The sequence below is a fragment of the Alligator mississippiensis genome, chromosome 4 (genome assembly GCF_030867095.1).
Source record: "Alligator mississippiensis isolate rAllMis1 chromosome 4, rAllMis1, whole genome shotgun sequence".
NCBI classification, from domain to species: domain Eukaryota; kingdom Metazoa; phylum Chordata; order Crocodylia; family Alligatoridae; genus Alligator; species Alligator mississippiensis.
In genome coordinates, this window is record NC_081827.1 from 248379577 (window position 1) to 248406490 (window position 26914).

The window sequence follows — 26914 nt, forward strand, 5'->3', positions numbered from 1 at the left end:
CCGGGCGGGGCTTTTTTTTTTAGGCAGGGGAAGGGGGGGGGTGTGCATCTGTGCGTGCGTGTGCGTGCGTGTGCAGGGCTGCATGCCTCTGCAGGCGGCTGTGCATGTGCATATGTGTGTATGTGCGCGCGCGGGGTTGCACGTACATGCATGTGTGTGTGTGTGTGCATATGCATGTGTGTGCAGGCGGGTGTGGATGCGCATGCCTATGCAGGTGTTTGTGTGTGTGTGTGTGTGCATATGCACGTGTGTGTATTGGCACTCATGCATGTGTGTGTGTGTGTGTGTGTGCATATGCATGTGTGGATGCGCATGCCTATGCAGGTGTGTGTGTGTGTGTGCATATGCACGTGTGTGTATTGGCACTCATGCATGTGTGTGTGTGTGTGTGTGTGCATATGCATGTGTGGATGCGCATGCCTATGCAGGTGTGTGTGTGTGTGTGTGCATATGCACGTGTGTGTATTGGCACTCATGCATGTGTGTGTGTGTGTGTGTGCATATGCATGTGTGGATGCGCATGCCTATGCAGGTGTTTGTGTGTGTGTGCATATGCACGTGTGTGTGTGTGTGTGTGTATTGGCAACTCATGCATGTGTGCACGCGTGTGTGTGTGTGTGTGTGTCCCCCCCCTCCCCGCGGGACACGGGAAGGCTGGGCGGAGGGCGCCGCCTGTCGCCCGGCGCTGGAAGCGGGCCAGCTGGCCCGGGGCTGCAGGGAGCAGCGCTGCTCCTTGGGGCAGGGGACCGGCCCTGGGGAGGGAGACCGGGGAAGGCTGCTGTGGCCCTGCCGCTGCGCTGTCAGGGTGCCAGGGAGGCCAGGTCGCTGTCATGAGGGAATTGGGTCAAGTGCAGTTGCCCTGCCTGTCACAATCTGGGCTAATCTCTGCCTGCTCAGGGGACGACAACACAAGACGATGCCCCGTGCCATGCCTGCCAGGAGCCGGCCGTGCCAGCGCTGCCAGCCCTCCGGCACGCAGGGGCAGGGGCTCCTGGCGCTAACAAGCCCTTTGCCTTCTCTCTGGAGGCTGCGAGGGGGCTGGGGAAGCGCCTCTGCCCGTGCGTCTCCCTCCCTTTCCATTATCCAGAAAGCTTTATTCCTTTTAATCCCTCTCTGAATTTTCAGCATCATCAGTGCCTGTCTTTGGTACCTGCCGTGTCTTCAAAAGACAGCCCTCAGGCCCAGCCAGGGTCTTGATAATAACATGAGGTACATCTACCTGAGTTTTACGGAGAACGGGTTTTGAAGGTGTTGGGAACCCGAGTGATGAATTGAGCACCAAATCGACCTCAGAGTTTGCGTAGCGGTGGTCTTTGGATAAAGCAGGAGAAGCAAAATCAGTGATAAATATATCTTATTACCTGTTCATACACGTTCAGGAGCTGGAATTCAATAATAATGCCTTCTTACCTGTGAATACACACTCACAAATTCAGCCTCACCGATTCCATAAGCTCCTTTGCACTTCACATTGCAAATACAAGTGCCGATGCTGTAGTCCAGGGCTTGCGTCCAAACGAACAGTCAGTGACTTCTTTTAATACTCAGTCTGGATCGGGCTCTGTTAACGTGGTAGCCTATTAATTTGAAATACAGCAAATGATTTTTTGTTTTTTTTAAATACGGACTTGGTGAAGTTTCCTTACTTTTCTGCGTCTAAGTACCTTGCTTGTAAAGTTGTTAAAGAGACAGCCTTCCGGCGTTACCTGGAAAAGATAGAAGAAGGAACAGTGGTTTTGCGGTTATAGTCAAGGGGTGGGTTTGTTTTTTTTACTTGGGAAAACTGGAAAAATGTCATTTGTCCAAACGCAAATGTGTCATAGGAATCAGCTGTTTTTCACTAAAAAGGATCCTGAGGTCCAGGATAGTTTCTGGTTGCAGCAGGGAACAGGACCCTTCCCAGGGGCCAGGGCAGTTCCTTGGGATGTGGGACCCCCACGTTCACTCTTCAAGTCAGCTAGAGCAGCAGTTTGCACCCGGTGTCCCACAGCCAGGACGCCGTCCTTGCCCTCCTTTGCCCCCTGCAGTCACACAGGAAAAGTTTCACAAAAACATCAACACTTCTTATGACGTGAAATTCGTGTTTCTCAGCTGACACAAGGGTTACAATGGGGATGCACGAGACCAGAGTTCAGGGATTTTCTGAGCAAGTTCCTTCAAACCTCCCTGTGCCTCAATTCCCCACTTGTAAATAGAGTTGATAAAACTTCCCTTTTACTGCCTTGATTCTTCAGATTGTAAACTCAGGTCTGGAGTATCGCTCCGTCTATAAAAACTCGTGCCACTAAACTCCAATCAAGCCCAGGAGGAGGCTCTGGGTGCTATTGCAACACCAACATTATTTTAAAATATAAGGGACACCTACGTAGATAAGAAGATATATTGCTTTCAAACATGAGGTCCCTTCCAGCCCTTAATTTCTATTTCTATGATTCTGCTTCTTGCTCTATACCAAGATGTGAAGGGGAACAATTCTTCAGGTCAAAATCACATGGCAGTCCCGGTTACCTTGCTCATTTCCGATATAATGTAATCAAAATCTGGTTGCATTTACAGCTTACAAATCAGATGCAAATCATCCACATCACTGGAATCACACCAGTGTGAAAGGAGTGAGAGATCAAAATCAGATGCGGTGTTGCCTCCCCAACCCTTGCAGATCTTGAATGGAAAACCTAGAACACAAAAAAAGAAACAATGCTAAAAATCCAATCATCTGACACATCCTGTAAGCTAATAAGAGCACATGAATGAAGCAGGCTTAGTCCTTCACAGTAATTAATTTGACAGCGGGAGCTAAGGTGAGAACAACAGACCCAGCAGTATTGGCTGGTGCAGAGAGGCCACTGTCAAATGTAATATATATAAATATTTTTTAACAGGGCCCATTTCACACTTGCAATAGTTGAAGGTTGCAAATACGGTCCCTCCCCCACTGAAAACTCATTGTCCTGGTAGGAAAGAAATGCAAAGCAGGAAAAAAAACGTCTCTCCGAGGGAGATAACATTTAAAAGGTAATTCAAAGGCAAAACAGGTAAAGATTTTTCTGAAAGGTGTGATTTTTTTTTTCTTTTTTAACCAACAGTCTCAGTGTCACTCAGTAAAACATTTCCTTTTGGTCAGGTCAGTACATCATGCATATTTTTAATACCGGAAAGGCCTGTGTTATCTGGGAATTGCCAGCCATACATGATCAATATTATCATGGAAAGTATGAAGAGCAAGAGGGAATCTTGAATGCTGGCACCAAAACAATCACCGGGCTCCGACTTACTTTCCAGATAAGGAAGTAATTGAATCTTGGCCGTTCACAGATACACCGTTAAAGAAAACCCTGCAGGGAAGGCAATCGGGGTTTAGAAAGAGAAGTGCCATCAGACTCCTACTCCCACTCCGAGAGCGCAGCCGACCGATCGATTCATAAAGCTCTGTTCATTTTAAATTCTCAGTTTTCAGCACTTTCCCTTGGGCATAAACCTGTTGCGCGCGCGCACGGAAGCCGAACGATCAGCAGAACAGTTTCTTCACACTTTCCCTGCTATTTGTTCTGAACTAATCTGAGCAAGGCTAAATTTTCACACACCCCCTCTCAAGCTAGCTTGCATTCATCTCCTTCAGGGTCATGCTTTCCCAGACATTAAATGCAGAATGAAATGCAGAAAAAACAAATGAGAAGGGAAAAAGGATGGGATTTGTGCTGGATGGGTACATTTATATCTAAGAACACCAACTGCGAGAGGGCAAAACATGTTGTTGTAACGCCAGACACTTTCCCCCCAGAGATCAAGATTCACAATCAGAATATATTTCCTATGAGTGCCGTTAATGCTGTATTGGGCTGAATCCAACCCGTAGTAGGACAGGCTGGATCCTCAGCTGGTGTCGGTCAGCATAGCTGCCATGATTTTCACCAGCTGAGGAGCCGTCTGTGGCATCACATGGCTTCCCCCCTATTTTCATAACCTACATATTAGTTTATAGGCATTTTTTTAAGGTTGTGGGAAACTTAAAAAAAATATATATATCACACTTTTCTTTTTAGAGGCCAATTATTAACTGCAGCCCACAACCTCTCTGAGCCAGCAGGAAGCTCAGGGAGCTGTGCAGAAAACACTGCCACAGGCCAGCGACTTTGGCATCACTCTTCGACAAAATCACAGTAATTTACCCCCGCCTAAAATCTGCCCCACGTATTTCCGCAGCACCTCTGAAACTGAGACCCTCAAACCACTGACGATACGAGCCGATTCTGTCCATACCAATTGTACAGACGGCTGATGTGATGCTTTCCAACTTTCACGGGCCTCGTCCGCACTCAAGGGGAGAGGGGCGGGCATGGGGACAAGGGTGCGGGCACCGCAGCAGGGGGGCACAGACAGCAGGGCTTGTGGGGGCAAGTGCTAGGGGCTGCAGGTAGCAGAGATCAGGTCAGGTTCAGGGGTCAGGCTGCTGGATCCTCCCTGCTACCTTGCCTGTTTTCCCTGCTGCAGTGGTGGGGGGCAATGAATTTAAGACAGCCCCCCCCTAATAATTAGATTTTATGTATGGAAAATTATGACAAATGTATACATTTCCCATGGATAGAATTATTGGGGGGTCATCTTAAATTCAAGGCGATCTTGGATTTGGGTGAATACAGTAAATGCAAAGAGGAGAAGGGGTTTCAAAAGCATCTAGTGGCTTTCAACCTTTTCAGACTCAAGGTGCCCCTCACTAGACTCGAGGCACCCCCTCAGGTGCCACTCAGAAAATGCCAGCTCTTTGTTTTCCCTCATTTTTTGACTACAGAAAAATAATAGGGCAGCTGCACTCCCCCTCTCCCTCCACCCTGCTTCGATTCCTGCTCCACCCAAGTTTAAAACCAACCTCCTGGCAGTGGCAGCAGCATTTCTGGTCGGGCACTAGTGGGGGGGGGGGGGTCAATTGACTTCACGGTTCATTAAAATCTACCTGATCCCTACTAAACCCTTCATACTGCGGAAAGACCACAAGGAGTCCAAATGGTTTTAACACTCTGGGTTCCTTTTTGAAATCTCTGGTTTTATTTCGTGAATCATATTTGCACACCTACCAGGGCTAACATTGTGTGGTACCCTTGAAAAGCTCTCAAGGCACCCTGGTTGAGAATCACTGATCTCAGGTTATGTTGATAAAGCACCCCAATGAGACATGCCGTGCAACAGGTCTCAGCAGAGCCCGGTGTTGTGCAACATCAAAGTACCCTTAATCCCACTGCAAATCTAATCCTAAATAGCCTGGAAGCCTCCTGAGCTGTCAAAGATTCTCTCATTACCTCTTTGTCAGATTGACTCCAATTTACCCCAAGAAGCTCTTCGCTGGGACAGAGCAGCTCACAGAGGTTTCCTGAGGTCCCTTGGACATTGAAAGAGATTTGTCCCCTCGGAGCCCAGTCAAGAAGCTTAAAAATCAGCTGCAGAAGACAGGCATTGAAAGAAAGGAAACAAAAAGAAGTGGGTGCTTTGAAAAACAGGACGACCTGGAAAACAGGACCAAAGAATGCATTAATTCAGAGGGTTAGTGAAATGCAAAAATGTTATTGCTCTGCAGCAAGTACTCCCTGGTCAGGCCAGAATTCCAGGTCCTTGCTGTTAACTTCTGGATCCTGCACAGTCATCACTTAGCAGGATGCCCAGTGACTTACACAGAGGCTTGGATTAAGGAAGTGTAGGGATCTGTCTTTTTAAGACTCAAGTTCAGTCATGCAGAAGCAGTTGTCAAGCACTTCACAAGTACAGAATAAAGCAGATGTCAAGCACTTTACCTCAGAGTGGTTCCTGAACACCACAAACACTGCAGCAGCATTTAGCAGACTAGGCTCAGTGATCTGACCACATCTCTCAACATCTCGCATTACTCTCCTCCGGACCATCTCCAGACAGCTACAATTACTATGTTCAAGTAGCAAGCATTTCAATGTCCTCTCCGTTTTTGTGGATGAGCTAGAAGCACAAGCAATTTTCCATCTGCTTGTTTCCTAGCATGGCCTATGTTTTTAATTTTTAAATTTTTTTTTGCAGGACAAAGTTGCAGTCTACAGTCATGTAACAACTACTGACACCTCTGTTATCTGGGCTACGTACAAACTGTAGCACCAGATCCTAAGGAGTCAGCTGGGCCCGGGTGTAGGGGGCGGAGGGTGACGAGAGATAACATATGAAGCTGTGCATGCTGTATGATAAAAATGAATATTTTAAAGAACATGGCATGCGTATCAATATGGGTTCACAGAAAATGCTTCATAGGGAGCGAGTTGAAGGGAGATTAACTGCATTTAAGAGTTAAATATGAGAGCGAAACACTGCACATTTTAATTTAAACACTGCTTCCTGAGAGGACGCATGAAGACCCAACCAATATATTTCACCTGTATTAAGGCTGATGTACGTTACAAGCAAGGAAAAACAACAGGAGGTCAGATTGCTGATCATTAATTGTCCCAGAGGAAAAGGAGGATACCAGGGAGTAGACACAGGATAAAAAGCTTCTCCTTTGGTTTCCAATCCAGCTCAGAAGGAACTAAGCATCATTACCTGCTCTACAATGACCTGAAGGAAATGGGGTTAGTGGGTTCAGTCCGGCTTCTGATAGACTGATGTCAAATACTGGCACCTACTCTCCCCAGACAGCACTTAACAGGCCATGAAGAATAAAGTCCTCTCCTTCTGGATGTAGATGCAGCTCCTGCCTGTGCTCCCCCTACTCCGTGGCCAGATATGTGCCCCATCCAGGGGTCGATCCAGGGGGATGCATTGGTGAAGTTGCGCTCCCCCTCTCCCCTGCTTTGATTCCTGCTGCACCCAAGTTTAAAACCAACTGCCTGGCAGTGGCAGCAGCATTTCTGGTAGGGCAGTAGCGAGGGGGCCAATTGACTTCACAGCTCATTAAAATCTACCTGATCCCTACTAAACCCTTCATACTACAGTGTTAATGACCCTCTCTCCTTGCAGTCTTGCTGTTCCACAAATCGAACTGACCTTTCTTCTGCAATTCTGCTATGTGAGCTGCTCCTGGTAACGTAGCTCCTATTTCACAGTCTCGCAGTCTGGTGTTAACTCACTCCAACGAAGTTAGATTTGTTTTTGCATCAACCGTAAACTGAAAAATACAGCCCTAGGCCCCTAGTATATTAGTAAAGCTTTTACTTTCTTTTTACTTAAAGAAAAATGAGTAGTGTTATATACGATTCCACTGTTCACCATGTGCACCCCTTTTCAAATCCTAGATCTACGCATACTATAGTCCCACACTAAACTTCTGAAGTCTTATTTTTGCCATTCTCTTTGGGTCAATTAATACTGAATACAAAACTCAATCTGTAAAATGCTTTGAAACCTATGGATGAAAAGTGCTACACAAGAGCTAGGTATCCAGGTTGTAGCTGTATTGGTCTAGAGGAAAAGGCAAGAGCTAGGCATTGCTAGTATTTGCTCACACAAATTCCCACATCACTTTTCCCTCTCCAGCTCCAGAATGATTTTTGACAGAGGCTTTTCAGTACCCCAGGGCAGCAGCTCTAACACAATATATTCTTTTATTTATTATTGAAGATGGGTATATAGATAGAGAGAGACCCAAGCAGATGTTCTTGGTCAGTATGGGCAAAGAATCAGTCATTTTGTGGGTACAGAGATAAATGGGCCAGAGTCTCAGCTGCTGTTTAGCAATGTTGGTCGGTCACAGGCAACGAAGACATAGGATCATAGGAAAATTGGGCTGGAAGGGACCTCACAGGGTCGTCTAATCCAGCCCCCTGATCGAGACAGGATCATCCCCAATTAAACCATCCCAGCCAAGTCTGTCCAACCTGCTCTTAAAAACTTCCAAGGATGGAGATTGCACCTCTTCTCTAGGTAGCCTATTCCGGTGCTTGACCACACTCATTATCAGAAAGTTCCTCCTAATCTCCAATCTAATTTCCCTGCTGCAGCTCGAGGCTGTTGCTCCTAGTCCTGCCCCCCACGGCCACCAAGAAAAGCCCATCTCCATCCTCTCTGTAATCACCCTTGAGGTACCAGAAGACTTATCAAATACCCCCTTGGTCTTCTCTTCTCCAGACTGAATAACCACAGTTCTCTCAGCCTTTCACATACGTCCTGCCTCCCAGGCCCTTCATCATTTTTGTCCCTGTGCTCTGGACTTTTTCCAAACTGCCCACATTCTTCTTGAAGGTCCAAAACTGGAAACAGTCCTGAACAGAGTGGAAGAATCATTTCCCTTGATTTGCCGATGACACGCCTGCTAATACAACCCAAGATGCAGTTTGCTTTTGTTGGAAAAAAGAGCTCCCTGTTGGCTAATATTCAGCTGGTGGTTCAGTGTATCCCCCAGGTCCTTCTCTGCAGTGCTGCAGCCTAGGAGGGCATTCCCCAATCTGTATTTGTGCACGCAATTATTGTCCCGAAGGCAGGACTTCACACTTGTCCTTGTTGAATCTCATCTGACTGATTGCAGACCATTTCTCTGGTCTATTCAGGTCATTGGGGACCCTAGCCCCACTCCCTGGAGTATCTGAAACACCAGTTTCACACCATTTATATCATTTACACTATGCTGAATTTACACCTGGTACATGGTCTTTAGTAGGCACTTGCCTGACACTACTCTGTCACCTTAAAATTTCTAGCAAGTATGTACAAACTACCTCACCCTACATGTTTTCTTCCTCTAGATTAGCTACAAGCATTTTCCTACCACCACCCTTCACTGACATGCCAGTAGCACTAAATCATGTTAGATGGGTTTATTAATAAAGTGCTTTGCCTTGTCCTGTGTTTTTGATTTATACACAAGAACTCTCTGCACCCCCATTCCCTGGGAAGGATTAAACTAGAATACCTAGTAGGATTAAAAGATGAATTGCAGAGCATATCATTTGGGTGCTAATATCTGCCATTCATTCCTAAGCACCTGCATAACGCACACGCTACACCCTTGACTGTCCCTTTCACTGAAAAGTTCCTTAAAGATGCATTTCTAGAAGCGTAGAAATTTTGCAATCCTCAAGTGACAACTGGTTCTTCTTGTTCTGTTATTTATCCTGTTATTACCTACTCAGTACTGGACCAGATAATTAATATAGAAATAACCCTAAAAATACAGTCATTCAGGATAAAAAAGGTCCAAATTACTGAATCTCATTACTGTTCGGATTAGATTATTACTGGAGCATTTCCAAGGGTAACTTGTGGCATTTAGGACCATCACTATGAAATACTCTAGGACTACCAAAGAGGGATAAGAAACCACATCAAGGCTGTGAAGCAGCCAACACTTAAGCACCTAATTTTTATCATACACGTGAATACCACTATTAATATTATATACATGTTTTAGTAGCTGTAGGATCCAGGCCACCAAAATATATGTCCTGGACTAGTTTGCTTCTGGGTAAGATGACAGCAACTGCCTTTAGAGGCAAAATACATGGCAGGGAGGGGAAAGGAAAAAAAAAAGAACAAGTTTGACCTTTTCTGGCTACTTCATTTTGCACTGTTAAAATGCTTCAGGGCTGGATATTTTTTTAATTTAAACAAATGGGAAGTATACTCCTTTGGTTAGTAGCATTATTATATACAAAAGGAGTACAGTAACCAAGCCATGAGAAAATGATGTTTAAATGTAACAGGCCATAATATTGAGTTAGGAGAAGGCTGAATAGCCAGCTGGCTCCTAGGCAAGTGGAATTCACCATTATTAGCTAAGCTGCTTGCCCAAAAGACAAATTATTACAATGGACATTTTTTCGGCTTGGTTTCTCTTCCATTACAATGCAGCACTGTCAGGTCTCCTACAGTGACCTAAACTATTAGTACTTATTCTTAAGAAAAAAAGCAGCACTACGGTATCCACTTATCAGCAGGAGCAGATCCTATGTTATTATCAGGCAGCGAAGGAAAGGAACCTTTTTGGGACTGCCATTGCAATGCAGTTTTTAACATCATTATATTTCCCTAGGCCTTCCCTGGGAGAAGGGGTGGGCTTTCCTTATGACAATTACCTTTTTGTTTTCACATAGAAAAAACATATAATCACCCCGTGCAGCATAATTTACTTGGACCCTTTCTAATCATAGCCGTGTTTTAACAACAGGAAGACAGGGGGTGCGCACAAGCAGATAAAGATGACTAAATCACGCTGTGAATGTGGAGTGGGTCCATGGAGTGATATAATCCCCAACTCCCCTCTGTTTTCTGCCTCCATGTGTTAATGCATCACACTTTAGTACAGTGATACTTTCAGCCCTAGGTGGAAATTCACACATGACAAAGAGGTGGGGGAGGATTTCCAGATGGTCAGACCTCAGGGAGCGAGGAAGAGGGGGAAAATTGCTGGAGGGAATCGGACCTTGGTCACATCAGTAATTTCCAGCTGAAATGGAACATAAAAAACCCCCATCCCGTACTGGAGCCAGGTGCATTCAGGCTTTTGGACATTATGCATGACAATTCCTCCCCATTTCTGGATGTGAAGGATCCCGTGGATATTTTTGTTTATTTGTAACCGTATGAGGCATAAGCATCATTTTTTGGCCCAGCTCCAACATGGGTACTACTGCATCCCACCACCGATCCAATTAGTTACACTATTCCTCCCTTCTCCTCTTTGCCATCCGCTCCTACGGCGTGGTACTTGTGCCGAGTGCTGCACGTCTTCCACCCCAGCAGAGGCCATATTTGGCTGCTGGGTGACTTCAGCGTCCATCATGCGTAGCGTTCCCTCTCTCCGACAGCAGGAAAGGGCACTGAGGTGGAGTAAATCCAGGACTGTGGCCAACGAGTCCCAGTAACACCCCCAGTCCGGCCTCCTCCACCATCCCTGTAGGAAGCACAAGGCCAGCAGCTGCTAATGCACAGCTGGGATTTGCTAAGTAGACCTCATTTACTGCAGCCCTGCACAGGGAACTAGGATATAACCTGTGGTCGAGAGTTCATGGGGGTCTGGTCCTTCAGGATGAGAGGTGCTATGGCTGAGTAAAGAATTAGCATTAGATGGTACTTTGCACAGCGACATCTCCTTCCAGCTGTCACAATTAGAGGAGCTTTAAAAAAAAAAAATCAGGCAGCTAAGCATGAGGCAAGGAAATACCATCTCCCCTTACAAAACAGGGAAACTAAGGTCAAATGTCACCATAAAGAGACAGGAGAGAGGCCAAGAACACAGCACAGATCACAGACCAAGGTCAAGACCCTTTGGTGCCTCGTTCTCCGACGTCTATGGAAGCCGAGCCATAGATTTGTAGAGCCGTGGGCTTTGAGTCCGAGGCCTGTGCCTCTTCCCTCCAATAACTCCAGCAATGCCTGGACAGCACTGGCAGACCTAGTTACTCCCACTGACATCCATAGTGAGATTACAGCAAGCACAAAGTTGGTTCAGAGCAGATTTCCAAAGGGTCCTGTACTTTAATTTACTCACTCCTTTGGTTACATTTCCCATAGAGCTCCTCATAGCACTACAATACAGGGACAAAAAAAAGTGCAAGTGGTGAAGCACGTGCGAAACAGGAGAACGTTTTAATCAATACCTTGGATGAAGCGGTGTTCAGAAAGGGATAAGCTCTATAACATCCATGTGTGAGAGAGCTCACTCACTCCAGCCCAGCCTTGTGACAGCCAGGGTGGTTATAGGATGTTGCCACTCCCCGGTAATGTTTGTTCAAAGTGTCCCCTTGCCCTATTATTTCCAGTATAAGTTGCATTGTATGCACAGATCAGGAATGAACTCAGGAAAACAGAAGGCTTTTCTTTCCCCTTAAAAGTTCCCTTGTATTCAAATTGAGATTGCATATTTGCATGCATTCAAATCGAGATTGGTAAATCCAGCTGGTTCCAAGCATCTCGTGCCATGAATTAAGCCTGACTCTAGCACAGCCCGAAGGCACCAATCTGTGAAAAAGACTTTGGCACCTTAGTCCACAAGGGTGATAATTAAAACTGCTGAGCAGCTACTGCTTAACCCAAGAGGTGCCTGAAGTGCACAGATGTCTCAGCTTGCAATACCAGATCATCTCAAGTGCGGAGAGCTCTGCTTCTAAGGATGCCCAAAAAGCAGCCAAATCTCAGCAGGGCTGACTACGCTGGCGTTCATCTCAGGCTCAAATCTAACCTCTGAGAATTAGACATTCCTCTATCTCTCTGCAAAAGGGCCTTGACAGGGCAGGTGCTCTCAGAACATGTCAGACGCCGCCACTTCTTTGTGCAAGTGCTCTGGGGAAGGCAGGCTGCAGTGGGTGATGTTTCTTCTTACATGATGGTGCAGTGGTTTGGGGTCTCTGATACCCTGGGTCAGCTGCCTGAATCAATATCCTCCCCACCACTGCAAGGTATTGAGACTCACATCCCCCAGCAAAGCCATAACACCCAGGCCCATGGTCATGCTAGGGCTGCATGCTTGCTTTCCCACCTGCTGAAGCTCTGGCAATGCACATCTTCCTGGGATGTTAAAGGGAGGATGACTGTGGTGATTAGAGCATTATCCCGAGAGAAGGGAGACCTCAGTTCAAAGAGTCTTGGAATAGGGGCTGGAACCCAGCTCTCCCCTCTCAAGAGGATGCAGTCAAACACTAGCCCATAGAGTAATGCTTTCTAACCCCTCTCATGTCCAATGAGCCCAAGTATATCATGCACAGCGTCAAAAAGAAGGGAGTGAGTACTAACCCAGCATAATCTATACAGCCTGGCAATTAGGGTGCTCCTGTGGGAGAGGAGATGTGGATTTGAATCTCCTGCAAAGAGGTGAGCCCATCCTAGTCTCCTAGTTTGCACATGGGCACCAATCACCAGGCTATTGTATAACGAAGCAGCATAAACAGCAGCACTGTCACTGCCACCAGCTGTCCTTTAAGGGACTGCTAAAAGTTTTCAAAGGCTTTAGGAGTCCTCTGAAGGAAGGTATTAAGCTGGGAATTTTAAGAAGAGATATTTCAACCTCTGAGAAGGGTGAGATTTAAAGACACCCCCTCACCCCATGCAATAGCATTCCCTTATAGGCTACCATAAGCTACTCAGTGGGACAGGCTGTGTCCCCCCCGTTCCAAGGTGCCCAAATCTCCAATGCACTGCATCAAGGGCTTTGGGCCCCCAACCTCAGGGTAGTTGCTTCAGCTGGAAAAAAAAAATTAAACTCCATCTAAGTCCCGATGCCCACATCCTTTCATGGACCTGAGCCCAGGGCTCTCTCTGACCCCAAAACACTGAAAAAGAGCCTGCATCTATAGCTATTCTGTGCAACATTGGCACGGCAATCACAGACCGGACTCTGGATATGAGCACAAATAGCAGTGCAGCAAATAATTTATAGCACCAACAGCACTAATTTGAACCTGCCTACAAGTGTCAAGTATGCCAGCTGTCTCCGAGAGAGCGGGAGTTGAATTGGTGTCATTAAGTAATTCTCTCCTCCACAATAGCAATGGAGAGTTGGGTATGACAAAAACAGAGCAACTTGCAGCGTTGCACCTAATGACGCAATTCAGCGGCTGAATGAGTCCTTTAATTTCAATTTAGACACCAGGGCCGGATTTGGCCTTGTACTGGCAAAGAGCCACGAAAAGGGCACAGGTGGGAGTTATCAAAGGGTGTCAATATGACAAATTTGACAACCTGAACTGAGTGCCCCTTAAATGGAAACCAGAGTTAGAGAGGAGCTGATAGGAGGATGGAAAGAGAAATTAAGAGGAAAAAGGGCTGGATAGTTTTGACCAGTGATTATGACTTGTTTTAACCACCTCAGATAATGAGCAATCCAATCCCATATACCAGAGCATGGGTGGCCTGCAGTGGTCAGGCAGGATGCCTTCCTTGTACATAGCCCTTTATTTCATGGACCAGCTGCAGTATTTTTCACCTTTCATATAGCTCGAGGTGCAGACGATTGCAAAACCAGTCTGTTTTAATGCAGGCGATTCCATTCTGGCTATGAGTTTTTAAGCTTTCCTCCCTTATGGGAAAATGGGCAGTTGGCTCAACATCTTCCCCTCTCCAGGGTCTGCCACCAGAGGAATGAAAGGCAACATCACTTTAGGATTACTTTGCTTAAGCAGCTTAAAGCCAAGGTTTTAAAACAGGGATGAAATTGGATGCTTTGCTTGAGGCCCAGTTCTTAATATAAAAGAAGCATTGGCATCTCATGTTGGACACCCACAATTAGCTCCTCTCTTTGAAAGCTCTTCTCTCCCTCCACTCCCTATCGTTACTAATAGGGCCCAAACACAGCAAGCAAATACAGAAGACCAAGGACCTAGCCTCAGAAACCAGGACTAGATAATCTAGAGACCATCAGGAAGGGACTGAGTAGTCAACATGTAGCTCCAGCTCACTTTGGTTAGCACTGGTGCATCAGAAAGGTGCTCCAGGAAGAGGCGTGGTAGGAACTGGGTGTGGATGTGGTTAGAGCCTTTTACTTTTAGCTTCCTTTAGTGAAGGTTTAGAAAGGGACCGAGGGCCCAACTCTGGTTTTTGGACAGCTTCCACCGAGATTCTTGCTGAAAGCCTGGCATGGCTTTGCAGAGCAAATACTGTTCCTTGCCTACTGTCATTTCCACACACCCTGAGCCCATCTTCCTAATTTAACACATTTGACTTTACCATGCTTTTGTCCTAGATTAAAAACACCCCATTCTCCTGACCACCCTCCCCCCCAAGTCAAAATGACAAAGGATGTGTTATAACGTGTTGTTGCAACACCTGCTCCACCCAGAACAACGTACTCAGCCTGACTCCAAAAGCTCATGTTAAAAACATGAAGTATAATTTTTACTCAGCTCTTGTTATGAACAAACCAGAGATAAGGAACAAGGCAAGACATGTCTCAGCAGCAAGCGTGAACTTGACCACGGAGCTGCGGCATTTTCCGTGCCTGGTTATAGGTGGGTTGGCAATTCAAGGAGCAGGGAGGTAGGCCACAGGTGACAATATTAAGAACATAGAAGCAGCTTGTTAGTAAATGAGGTTTAAGCAGTCTTGAAGTGCCACTAGAGCCGGGCAATTCAGCTTTGGACATTGCACCTGCTTTGAGGCATTTACGGTCATGTAGCTAAAGGTTCACTGCCCTCACTGCCTGGGAAACAGCTAGGAGTCAGTCTGGTATCACCAACTTGTTCTACATTTCCTTTCGTCTGTAAAAGAAAAAGAAAAGCCTTTGGTGTTTGATTTTAATCCACAGACTAATGCAAGTTGCAGCCAAAGGGCTAAAACCCAACCAAATCGCCACCTTCTTGCTCCAAATGGAAGAAGGACAATGCTGATGTAAGGCAGGGTGCTGAAGCCTATGCTCTCGAGCGCTGAGCCATTTCTGGTCACCCATCATGTGAGCAATGTCCAAATTCTGCTTTAAAAAAATATGCGAGTTCATCTCTGCATGTCGTGTGCCCGTTGGGTCTTACAGCCAGAAGGCCAATACAGGCATCTCATATTGTTCAGCTTTTTAATCTTTGGGAACCCCTGGACAAAAGGGCACCATATCCAGAGAAAACGTAGCGAGGCCAAGCAGAGCTCTTGTAGCCAGCTCGGATCCTCCTCAGCTCTCCAAACCCGTAGTATTTCTGGATTTTACCCATGTCCCATTTGCTGAAATCAACGGCTTCCACAACCATCTCTGCCTTCATTAACAAAAAGTTTTCAGCCCTCATTGGGGCAAAGAAAATGTTGAACACACAAAGCAAGCACATTCAGCTGGTTTAGAAGCCAAAAGCCTAAGAGTTCCTGAGATTTATTTGTAAGGAAACGTGATTTTTGAAAATGAGGTTGACAATTGTTCAAATGGTACCTACACGTACTAGCAGTCCTGCCCAGGATCTTCTCACACCTCTTACTGTTCAAGACGCATCACATACCTTGCAAGGCAGCCACCATGCCCTGATCCACACCTGCCCGACATCAAACCTCCTCTCTACAATGGACCTGCTCCATGCTAGAAAGCCCCAAAGCAATGAGGCCATGTCCATCAGCTCCACTGCTGCTGCTTAGGTAGGAAGCAGCTCTAATGAGAGCTGGACAGATCAGGCTCTCTAACTGCTAAGATGCCACAGCTGGATAGGTTTCTTCCAACAGAAAGATCAAATATTCATCCTCTACTATCAGGCATACCAGAAGCCAAAAAATATATCAGCTACATTTGGAGCCATGAATAAATTCCCTATTGTCCAACAGGGAAATTAAGGATTAGCTGTCCTAGTCACAAATATATCTAGAATGGATATACCAAGATTTCTTGCATACAACACAGCCCCAAATAATACAAACCTCATTTTTGAAAGGCAGAATGAAGGGGGGGAAGTCATCTTTCCTTGCGAGCCTCCGAGGATGGGGGTTAGAAAGCGAGGAGGGGAAAAGAGTATGTCTACGGCAAGGGAGCATGGCCTGAATGTTTACTTTTACTTTCCTCTGACAGATGTTTAAGTGGTAGAAACTGCTGTAACCATCTTTCCTCAATTATAATGTGCGCCCCAATTTCCAGCAGCTAAAGTTTGGAAAAATGTGCATGCAGTATGCAAGACAGTATGGTGCACAAGCACACATGCTATACTTTCATGTATACAACATGCACACTTACAAAACTTCCATACATGTAAGACACATCGCACTCACCTGAGCAACAGCTCAAAGGTAATGGGCTAAATCCCAGTTAGGCTCTCTGAACCTAAACAGACTGGGCGGTGGTACTCTTGTAGCATAAAGAGCTCCTGAGCTCACTGCTAAGATGTATTACCCAAATGAAGACTAAAGTAGGAGGTTCTCAAACCACATAATTCTCCTCCTCCTCCAACTGTCGGGGATTTGGAGCAGTGTACCGTAATGGGTTGTTTGAGAGATCTGAACACTTAAAAAAATGTGAACTTGAGGAAGAGACCAGAAGAGATTAAAATCTAGAGCAGGACACAAAAGGAAGAGGCAGGACACAATCTAGCCCGTGGATTAGCAACTCCCCCTGGAGAGCAGAAGCTCGTCTGAAGCCCAAAGCACTTTAAAGCCCAGATGAGCTGCCTCTTGCACTTGCATTTGGTAGCAGTCAACGTGGCAGAGTTGGGGAAACTGAGGTACAGGCCACAGCAAGGTAGTAGCCAAAAGAATCAGGGTCTTCTTGAGAGCTGATCCCCTAGAAAACTATTCCTCCAAAAAGTGCAACAAAAATTTCTCTTTCTGAACACGCACATCCACTGTCCTCATAAATGAGCCTTTGACCTCTCCACACTATGGGCATATCAAGGGGCAATGAATGAGAAATAGATGTCCACTCCACTGTTTGGCAGATGGTTACTAGATGTGAAGGAAAGATGGAAAGAAAAGGCTAACTTTTGGGTTGTACACTAACAATTTCTGAGCTGCCATCCAGAAATGACTGAGCAACCCTTTTTGCATCAAGGAGCTAACGTGTCTCTACAAAAAGGACCATAAATGATTTGTTATTATTAGATGTAGTCTGGGCATGATTAAAAACAGGAAGGAAGTTTATACCATCCTCCACATTTTTATATGCATGTAGAAGTTTGTCCCTGCATTCATAATGTACAAGCCATTGAATATACACCTTAACATGGATTTGTCAAACAAGCCGCCTTGGACAGCCTGAGCTCTTATGATTAAGACTTCAATTATAAACTACAGGTAAAAGAAGTTTAGAAGGAAGAAGTGTGCCATGAAGTCCAGGAAACACCACCTACTTAGTGAGGAAACCTCACAGCAGGCTCTGAAGGCTTTAATGGTTAATTCCAGGTGAATGGTCCCAGTTACACCCACACCTTCCGCCTCCAATCCTCTGAAGTCACAAACCTCAGGCCCTTGGCTGGCACTTCCCTGCTGCTTTTGGCTACCAAAAAGAGAAAGAAAAAAAAAGGTGGAGAAGGGGTGGGGAATGAACTTCAGACAAGGTAACTTCACTCTCGCTCTTTCCCCATTTAAGGTTCAGCAAACAAATCAGTACCTCTACAAACAAAATGCTTATTTGACCCTACAGCATCCTAGCAAACAACACGCATCCTTCCTTACTGAAGAGGAAATCAGTGTTTGGCAGACAGCATAAACTTACACTTGCAGTGCAAGTGGATTAAATGCAAATGGTTTATTGCCATAGGGGTCTTATTGCTAAAGCCACTATTCTCATGAAACGCTAGATGTTCTGTGGCATGTTAAGATACTTTGGCAGGAATTCAGTCAGCATGCATGTGCAAAAGCAGCTTTTAATTTAGAACAGAGAACTATTAACGAATGAATCATTACAGAGGGTAACCAGAACAAAAATAAAGTTTGTTAACGGATGTCTAAGTAGCTCAGGCATCAGACTGAAGTGAATACCCGCTGTTTTGCTCACGACTAGAGCACTTCTACCCTGGAGGTAAATCTGAAAGTTTCAACCTCCAAGCTTGATGCCTTAAGGCCACAAGATGGAGCCAACTCTTTTCAGGAAGATTTCTGAACTGTATCATGCAACTGTAGAGGGCACTTCAGACACAGGAGAAAAAAAGCACACCAGAATGCAGCAGTCTTGTTGATACACACCACAGTAGAAGCAGGAAGGGAAGAGCAAAGTATTTGATCAATTGATCTCCCACTGATAAGTGACATGGAGATTTGCAAAAGCTTTGCTCGCCAGCCTTAGTCCTAAAAGGGAGGACTTAGTCCAAGAGGGAGATGTGGAGGTTTCTGCCTTATATATAGATCAAGTCTGTAAAGTGATTCAAACCCAGTCCAATTATCTGGCCCTTCCTCCTCCATCCCCTCCAGGTGTTTGCCACGCCTACCTGCTAGATCTCTTCCAGCTTAGATTGCAGGTTTTGCACCGTGTTGGCACAGCACCGAGAGCAGGAAAGCCCTTATTTCAGCTGACGCAGTGGACGCACAAGTAATTGCACATCTTCCTCTCTCACATTCAACTTCTATCACATTCATGATGTCACTTCAAGTTTTCTTCAAGAAATTAACCTGTTCAGTTCATTAGAAGACATAGCATTATGCTCCAATGGGACAATCCAGTTCGTCCCCCACTACCACCCTGCACCCAAACAAGAGGCTGGGTGTGCCCCAGTGGTGCCATGAGATCCTCTGAAGGGTGCTGGGAGGTGTGAGAAGGTAAGCCAAGTGCGAGATAAGCAGGGAAGTACAAGCACAGGCTCAGTCCCTGCCCGACCGTCCCCATACCCCAACCCAGCCCCTCTGCAAGGAGATCAACACTGTAATAAATTAAGGTTTTTAAATGGGGTGCTGCTCAATTTGCACATAATGGAGGGGTGCCCAGAGTCTAAAAAGGTGGAGAAGCTCTGCCCCAGAGATTCACAGGGGCCAGAACAACACCTGTTAAAGGGAATTGCTGCTCTTTGGAGCAGCATCCAGGGCTCAAGTGCAACCTCAACCTCTCACCCATCCTCCTGGCATCTGCCATCCAGGCTAGGGTCAGACATTACACATAAACCAGTTTAAGTAATCAGAAACTGGTTTAAACCTATAACAGAAAATAAGTTCAGTGCACATAAGCCAGTTTCAAAATGGCTGAAACCAGTTTGAGATAAGCCTGGTTGAATGTAGCATCAGACTTAACTGATTTGGGTCTGATCAGTTTATACAATCTGTCTCAGACCCGTGTCACCTGCTGGGAGGGTCCGCTCCCCACAGACTCACCTGCACTCAGGCTCTCCTTCCCTGCATTTAAGGAACAAAAACAAAACTTTCATCTGCAGCTGTAGCTCCCTAAATGGAGTTCTTCATAGGGCTTCAAGCACCACGACTGCCAGGTTTCAGCAATTTGGACCAGGCTGTGTCTATAAAAGACTGTTCTTTTTGGCCTGTTCAGCTTGGTATCACAGTACTGTGAGCTAAGAAGAGACCTCCCCGCCTCGCTGCAATCCTTTGCCTATAGAGGCTCCCATATACCCACCTCACCCTTCAGAGATTGGAAAAAACCCCAGACTGAACTCCCTCCAGCACGGTACCTATACTCCTGGCAGCCCTGGGTGAACTTTTACTATCAGGCCCCCCTTCACCAGAGATGAGGATAGTGATAATACCAGTACCATTTGGGGGCCCCCTTTCTGTCTGGGCATGCCTATGTCTGCCCCCGACTCCCTCCACTCCCCTTGCCCCCTTCCAGTCTGAAAACAGGGACAGGCTGGGAGCTCAGACGGGTACAAGAGATCCTACATTTTGAAAGTCTTTACCTGATACCTCATACAACGAGAGGTCAGATTTTCATAGGATCAGCCATTTTTTTAAGCTGTCTGCAGCTCCGTGCATGTTTGCTCACAGCTAAACTGCTTTCTGTGGCTAAATCAGGTGAAAATGGTCACTTCTGTCTGCACCTAGTGTTCAGGTAGTTTACTTGAACAGTAGCTGCCTTTCACAGGTGAGGGAGTGCGAAGCAATGCAAAGGAAGGCCTGGACCAAGCACTGTAGCTTCGAGATCTACTAAGCCAAGTACAGCATGGCCACTTTCCCAAATAAAAGCAGTCCAACTAGGACGAACAGAGAAATCTGGGTTGAACTAAACATCCGAAATGTTTCGGTGAATGAGTAAGTCTTGTGCAGTACTTTAGAAAGGCGATCAATCAAAACACACACAGCATACAAAGCATGATACCCATTTCTCTTTTATTATCAATAGTAATACAAATCAGTTGTATTAGCACGGTGATGAGCACATAATGCTTCTAACACAATTATTGGCCATTTAAAAGAAAAAAAAAAAAGGAATTTGTGCAACATTTGAGAGATGAAAACTTTGAGACAAAGTAAAGGAGACTTTACATGGTACAGCACAACAGTTTGAAGAGGAATTTTTCCCCCCTTTAAATCCTGTACCTTGTGTATCACTCCCAATACAGTTCCTTGGGTTAAAGAGATGAAATCTTTTCACAAGAGGAAAAACTCCTGTCATTCCAGCAAGGCCAGCATATTAGAAATTGCCATTTGCCTGAATCCAGTAGGAACATGTATAGCAATTGCTACAATTAAAAACCTTCCTCTCCAGCTTTGAGCCAACTAAATTGCCATTCAGGAAATCAAAGACTTGGGTATTTTTTTGCAGTTATATTTGTTTCCAAGGTTTAATTCATTTGGTCCTCCCCACAAATTAAAATGCTTTCGGCCTGATGTTGTATACAGAGATTTGGCATGGCAAGGAATAACTCCCCCACCCCCTTTATTGGTAATATGCCAAACTCATCTTTATAGCTTTGATAGTCAGGTACATTAAGCAAATTCACTCCTCAAATGCATAAACAGCTTGTTTTAGTCTAATGAAATTTTCAAGTTGACTGCCTCATTGTATTGAAGCTTAATAGGCATTAAAGACATGCATGTGTTTCAAGCCCTAGAAAAACCAGTGCTAAATGAATTTATCCAGCACTTGTGCAGATGGTGGACTAACTGGCTGTTAACTCGTGTCAAAGCACATATGGCACAGGTGACAGAGGTGGCTTCTCTCCACATTCAACTCTACTTCTGCCAGTAATCCAGGTGGCAGATACCTTCTAAAAAGGAGAAAATGGTTGAGGAATTTAACAAACATGAAGACTGTTATTGAAGTAAATTAGCCAGAAGTTCTAGTCCTAGAGATCATATAGCCCAGAATGGAAACCCAGGCAAAATATGCACTCACCTCCTGAACTGGATGACAGCAGACACAAGGAGTCCTGTATCCCCATGCCCCTGCCATCAAGCCCTACTTTGCTGTATTGTAGGGGCAGGCAATTATTTTGGGTGGAGGGCCGCTTACCAAGTTTTGGCAAGCTGTTGAGGGCCGCATTTCCCTCTCTGGCACAGGGAAGCAGGAACAGCCCCATGGTCCCAGGCCAGAAGCCTCTGCTAGGCTGGGGTTTCTGGTTGGGGGGCAAAGACTGGGCAGGCCTTGCTGCTGCGTCCTGCCATCAGTTTCCTCTGGGCCCTACCGCCCCTGGCTCCTGTCATCCTTGACAGGCAGCTAGGAGCAAATAAATATTAATTTTCTAAATTTTTAGGGGCCCCGCAGGCCGGATAGAACGGCCTGGCAGGCCAGATCTGGCCCCCGGGCCGTATTTTGCCCACCCCTGCTGTATTGGGATTCTTGACATTCACATCTCAGGTTTGAAGTCTTGAAGGTGTAAAGTGCAACTATTTCACAAACATGCCTGCCTTCCCAAAGCCAAGGTAATGAAACAGCAAGTTTAAAATGTAAATGCTAGTTCAATCTTCTCTTTGTCTTACAAATTCCAAGCTTATAAGATTTTGGCCTCCAGAACCTGCTGGTGTACATGCAATAACCCTCCAATTACCTTAATTCATAATGCGCAGGAAGATGTACTTGCTCGCTGATTTCAACCACATCCTCTTTGTTTTTCACATTTAAGATGCTCATAGGTTACATGCATCATCTTAATTTAGATGATGTGAAGGGAATTTCACAGAAGCAGCCACATTTTTCCTCCACCCTTTAAAGCTGCAGTCCCAACCACCTCTCAAATGTTCTTCTGAGAAACTTCCAGTCAAAGAGTCACTTGAGGCCACTCAACTCTGCTGCCTTTTCTGGTAGGACGATGAAGGGGTGACATATTTCTCCTTCATGAAAGGCAGACTATTGTACCTGTGCACAACTAAATGCATGTATGTTGCAGGAGCATGATCCAGTGAAGACAGACCCTAGCGTGCCCTGTCCACCTGGCATGCCCCAGAACTTTAAAAGGTCCCTGGAGAGGACACTCAAGCCCTTTGCCTCCAGCAAGCTAGAGTGGCCCATGAATATGAATCCACAGCAACCTCACCAGCTTACTTCTTGGTTTGGCACCTGTTCTCTGGGCATGGACCATCATAGTCTAGAACAGTGGTTCTCAACCTTTCTTGTACCAGGACCCATTTGTAAACATTGATAGCCAGTCCCAGTCCAATATGTGGGGCAGGAGGTGGGTGTATCGGACATGGGGGCCCCCTCAAGCAGCTCCTTGCAGGCTGTCAGTTCAGCCTACAAGGACAAAGCCAGTTTCCCATGTTTTTCTCCTTTCAAGGAAAATCCATTTTTAAACTTTGTTGATCCATTTTTAAAAGTTTTGTTTGCAGCCCTTTCATATATTCTTGCCACCCACTTTTGGGTCACAAGCTATAGGTTGAGAAATGCTGGTCTGGAACAGCCCTTCCAAGCCAGGGTGGTGTTCAGGCATGTATGCACACGCACACACTTTGTCGAGGTAGCTCTTTGTAATATTAGAGCTGTTTGTACCAAGGCCACTTGAAGAAAATAAGTTCTTCTCCATTTGCCCTGAATGCGGAAGAGCTGCAACATCAATATTTTGGCGTAATTGAGTGGCAGAGCTCATAACATGTTCTGATGATGCCTTCTACAAAGTCCATCATTCAAGACAGAACAGCTAAGCAAGCTCCTTCTTCAGAAGGAAGCAAGACTCCAAAAGGAAAAATTGCTTATTATCAGGACTGGAGGATAATAGACTTCATATTAAAAAGTGCTATTTTTCCCTATTCAGGCTGCTGTGGAGGCAGTAACACGTGGTTTAACACCACCACATCTGTTGTGTTTAACAAGTAGTCCTTCCTATTTAATACTACAAACTTTTAGATGAACGGGATCTGGGATATTGGTCTAACATCTACAGCTGTCTACAAATGGTAGAGATGAGCTGTCTATTTGTTAGTGAAATATTTATCTGAGTTAGATAAATTTCATATGTTCCTGCCCCCCACCCTGCAAAGGTCCAGTCACAGGGGCAGATCCAGAAGGGGCACAATGGCACAGACATCTCCCCTTTAAAGGTGATGCCCTTGGATCAGCAGGCAGAATTCCCCCTGCTCCATGGCACATCCTATCTCCTCCCCATCCCCACATCTGGGGACAGCATCGGAAGCAGGCACATTACTCCTCCCTGCTCTGTCCCCGGAGATGTCCTGCCCCATCCCCCTGCCCAGGAGCAGGCATGGCTAGAGGAAGGGAAGGAACCTGCATGCCATTGTTGTCCCCAGCAGATTCTGGCCCCCATACAGCATGGCTGGAGCAGGGCAGGAGCTGCTCCAAAACCCCCTTCTCCTTCACCGCCAGAGACAGTGGCTGCAAAGAGGGTCGGGAGAAGGAAGCACAGAGGGGGATGGAGGATTCTTAGCCAAATTGGGACATTTGTTTTTAAGAGTCCCCCACTGGTGATAGGTATATCCACCGGGGGGGGGGGGGGGCGGGACAGCAGCAGGGAGTGTAGCTGCCCCGGCAGCACTAGCTGCTACTCCCACCCCGCTTCACAAAATCCTGGATCTGCCCATCCAGGCTGAGCAACACTACAGTTAATACATTCTCACCAACCAACACTGCAACCATGACTAAGTGGAAAATACTGGACAAAGACACTGGATAGAGAAACTTTAAAGAGACTGGTATTATTCAAGAGGGGAACATTCCTCGCTGTATTTGCAGTTCAAGCACCAAAGCGCTGTGCTTATTGCTTGAGCATTTGGAAGGAGCTTGAATAGGGACTAGAGGCCAGCAACAGAAGACTGAAAGCCAGCTCATTTTTCAGACAGAGACAGACAGTAAGAAGTGGATGTCGGCCTATTGGAGCTGAACAATACTGAAGCATCCAAGATTGCATGGGGAGGAAGAGATCGGCAAAACCTTCCCTCCCCCCCCAACCAACTGCACCCCTTTAAGTTGTGCAGCAAACTGGTTTGAACCTTTGTATCTGGATTTAAATGCAACATCTGTAAAACCACACCCCTCCGCCCAAACCACACTGTTCCCACATTTTTGTGGTATTAATCAAACTAGCTTGATTATAGTCAAGCTTAGCTGACTGCTCCTTCTGGCCAAAAGATGACACCACAAACCAGGCAGAAATTTAACTTGACAATTAGACAGATTACAGCACCCTTTATTAGATGTACAGTTTTCCCAATCAAATGGGTTAACCTGACAAACAGAACCAAAACATGGAAGACAATGAATCTGCAGGCTGAGAAACTCTGAAGTCCCTGCAAGACTTCAGTCCAAGGCCTCCACAAGGCTGACCTTTAGTTTTCCTTTCCAAATCCTCAAGTGGGATGCACAAAAGCAGCAATGTGGTTATAGGAACAGTCTAGTAACCTTAGAGTTACAATATTCACCTTTGAATTTTCCCTGCCTCTGTACCCTCACCCTCCTGAAGCAGGAGTAATAAGGTTGATTTAGTGCTTATTGAAGACTTTACAACAGCATTTCCCTCAGCTTCTTCTCTCCCTGTAGCCAAATTTGAATAAACTTGGAACAAGCTAGATTAAGTAGTTAGAAAAAAAAGACTAATTTTTAAATGGGAAACTTCTGTCTACAGTTGATTATAATCCATGTTAGGGGTCTTACCATCATTTACTAGCCAGTTGTATAAAATGCATTCTAGAAGCAGAAAGAAATCAACTGATTCTCTCTGCAATAGCAACACCCAGAAGGACTTTTTCCCCTCCATTTAAATCTACTGAACCACCCTTTTAATATTATAGTGTAAACTGTCTGACAGAAGATATGAACTGCTAAATACCGACCTTCCCTCCCTGATTTAGGAATGTGATTTTTTCAGTAAAACTAAAAAGCAAACCTTGAAGTGTTTCCATACTTTAAATACATGTGCATGAGGAATAATATATTAAAAAGTTAACAGCATTAACAAAAAGAGTGACAGCTGCTTAACCTAGCTGTTGGACATTTAGCAACTTCCTAGCTAAGTAATTGTGTCAAGCTGAGAGGTAGCAGTGAAGCCTCACACTGGTTTCAGCTTTACGGTGCTGTGATGTGGTCCATCTCCTTCCTCAAAAGTGTGTTAGTCTTAAACAAGACAGAGCAGAAATGCAGTTTCTACATCTCCAACATGACTGCTAGTGCAAGAAGTAAACAGAATTACGCTTTCTCTCTAGTCTAGGTAATTGAGGGGAGGAAGGAAAAAAAAGAAAGTGACTTTAGCAGTGTAGCCTCAACACTTCCTATCAAGGTCATTCTAACTGGCACCTCCACTTTTTTTTTTTTTTTTTTTATATAAAGGCAGCTTTAGGTCATTTTCCCACCCCTCCAAATAATTTAAACATTATGAGAGAAAAGAACGAGGCCAGTGGGGGAACACAGCTGGCCGGTATTTTATATATTAAGTGTTACAATACCAAAATAAGGTCCAATTGAGTGTACAGGCTTGATTAATGAATCCTGAATTGACTGTTGGGCAGGCAGAAGCCAACAACCACTGGAGGTAGGACTCCCTTGCATCAGTTCAAAGTACTGAGACATCAAGTAGATCTTACGGTTGAGAGGCTGAATGAGGGGATGGAGGGTAGAGAAGGAGGAAGAGGAGTGTATAACCACCATACCCGAGACAAACTCAAAGCCTTACCAGATATTGGGTTTATCCACTTTTTTGAAGTTGGGGAGTGTAGACAGTAAGTTCAACCCAAAATTTGATGCGTGACTTTTAAACCAATGCAGCTTCAGGAAAAGCCAGATTTCAAAGAGGCATTGAGATACTATTATGAAATTCATACGGGAATACTTCTACAGCAGGCAGAATCACCCCTATAATGCTACATTTACTGGTAAAAACTGTAGCCTTCAATGTTACTGGGAAGGCAAAACCATCTCAGTGTAAAGTGGGCTCAGGTTTCTGCTGACCCCTAAGTGGTTCGTAAGTCAAAGTTTTTGCATTTTGAAGAGGCGATACGTGAATAAAAAAAAGTTAATACAGACTTCCTTCCATGAATCCAGCCCTATATCCTTAGTGGTAAGTGTCTTATTCCATCTGTAGATCTTTACAGTTCCCAAGTATCACAGTAAGCAACATCTTCCTTTAAAGCTTTTCTTGTTCTTGCCACTTTTCTTGCCATTCTTGTCTTTGTTTTCTGACATTTTCTTCGCTCTGATTTCCCTCATCAAATCAAAGAATACCTGAAAAGGTGGAAAAATACACATGGAAGATTAGAAGTCAGT

General features: G+C 45.4%; 1 protein-coding gene and 1 long non-coding RNA gene across 6 annotated transcripts in view; both read right to left on the reverse strand.

The window, feature by feature from the left end:
- Positions 1 to 34: 34 nt before the first annotated feature.
- LOC109281361 (uncharacterized) lies at positions 35 to 18860 on the reverse strand. 2 transcript variants are annotated; one of them, XR_002087977.2, is made up of 5 exons: positions 18756 to 18860; positions 2509 to 2675; positions 1665 to 1706; positions 1411 to 1577; positions 35 to 1311 (listed from the first exon to the last, which is right to left on the reverse strand). It is a non-coding gene; the product is annotated as an uncharacterized LOC109281361 (long non-coding RNA). The 2 variants fall into 2 exon arrangements; XR_009462145.1 differs by having other exon boundaries at positions 1665 to 2675.
- A 1716-nt stretch (positions 18861 to 20576) lies between these two features.
- RALB (RAS like proto-oncogene B) overlaps positions 20577 to 26914 on the reverse strand; it is a 66400-nt gene continuing 60062 nt past the window's right edge. For all 4 annotated transcript variants that reach the window (XM_014599362.3, XM_014599361.3, XM_014599363.3 and 1 more), the window contains exon 5: positions 20577 to 26872. In XM_014599362.3, the coding sequence (XP_014454848.1) occupies positions 26753 to 26872 (120 nt within the window). In that variant the 3' untranslated portion in view covers positions 20577 to 26752. The remainder of the gene's footprint in view (positions 26873 to 26914) is intronic.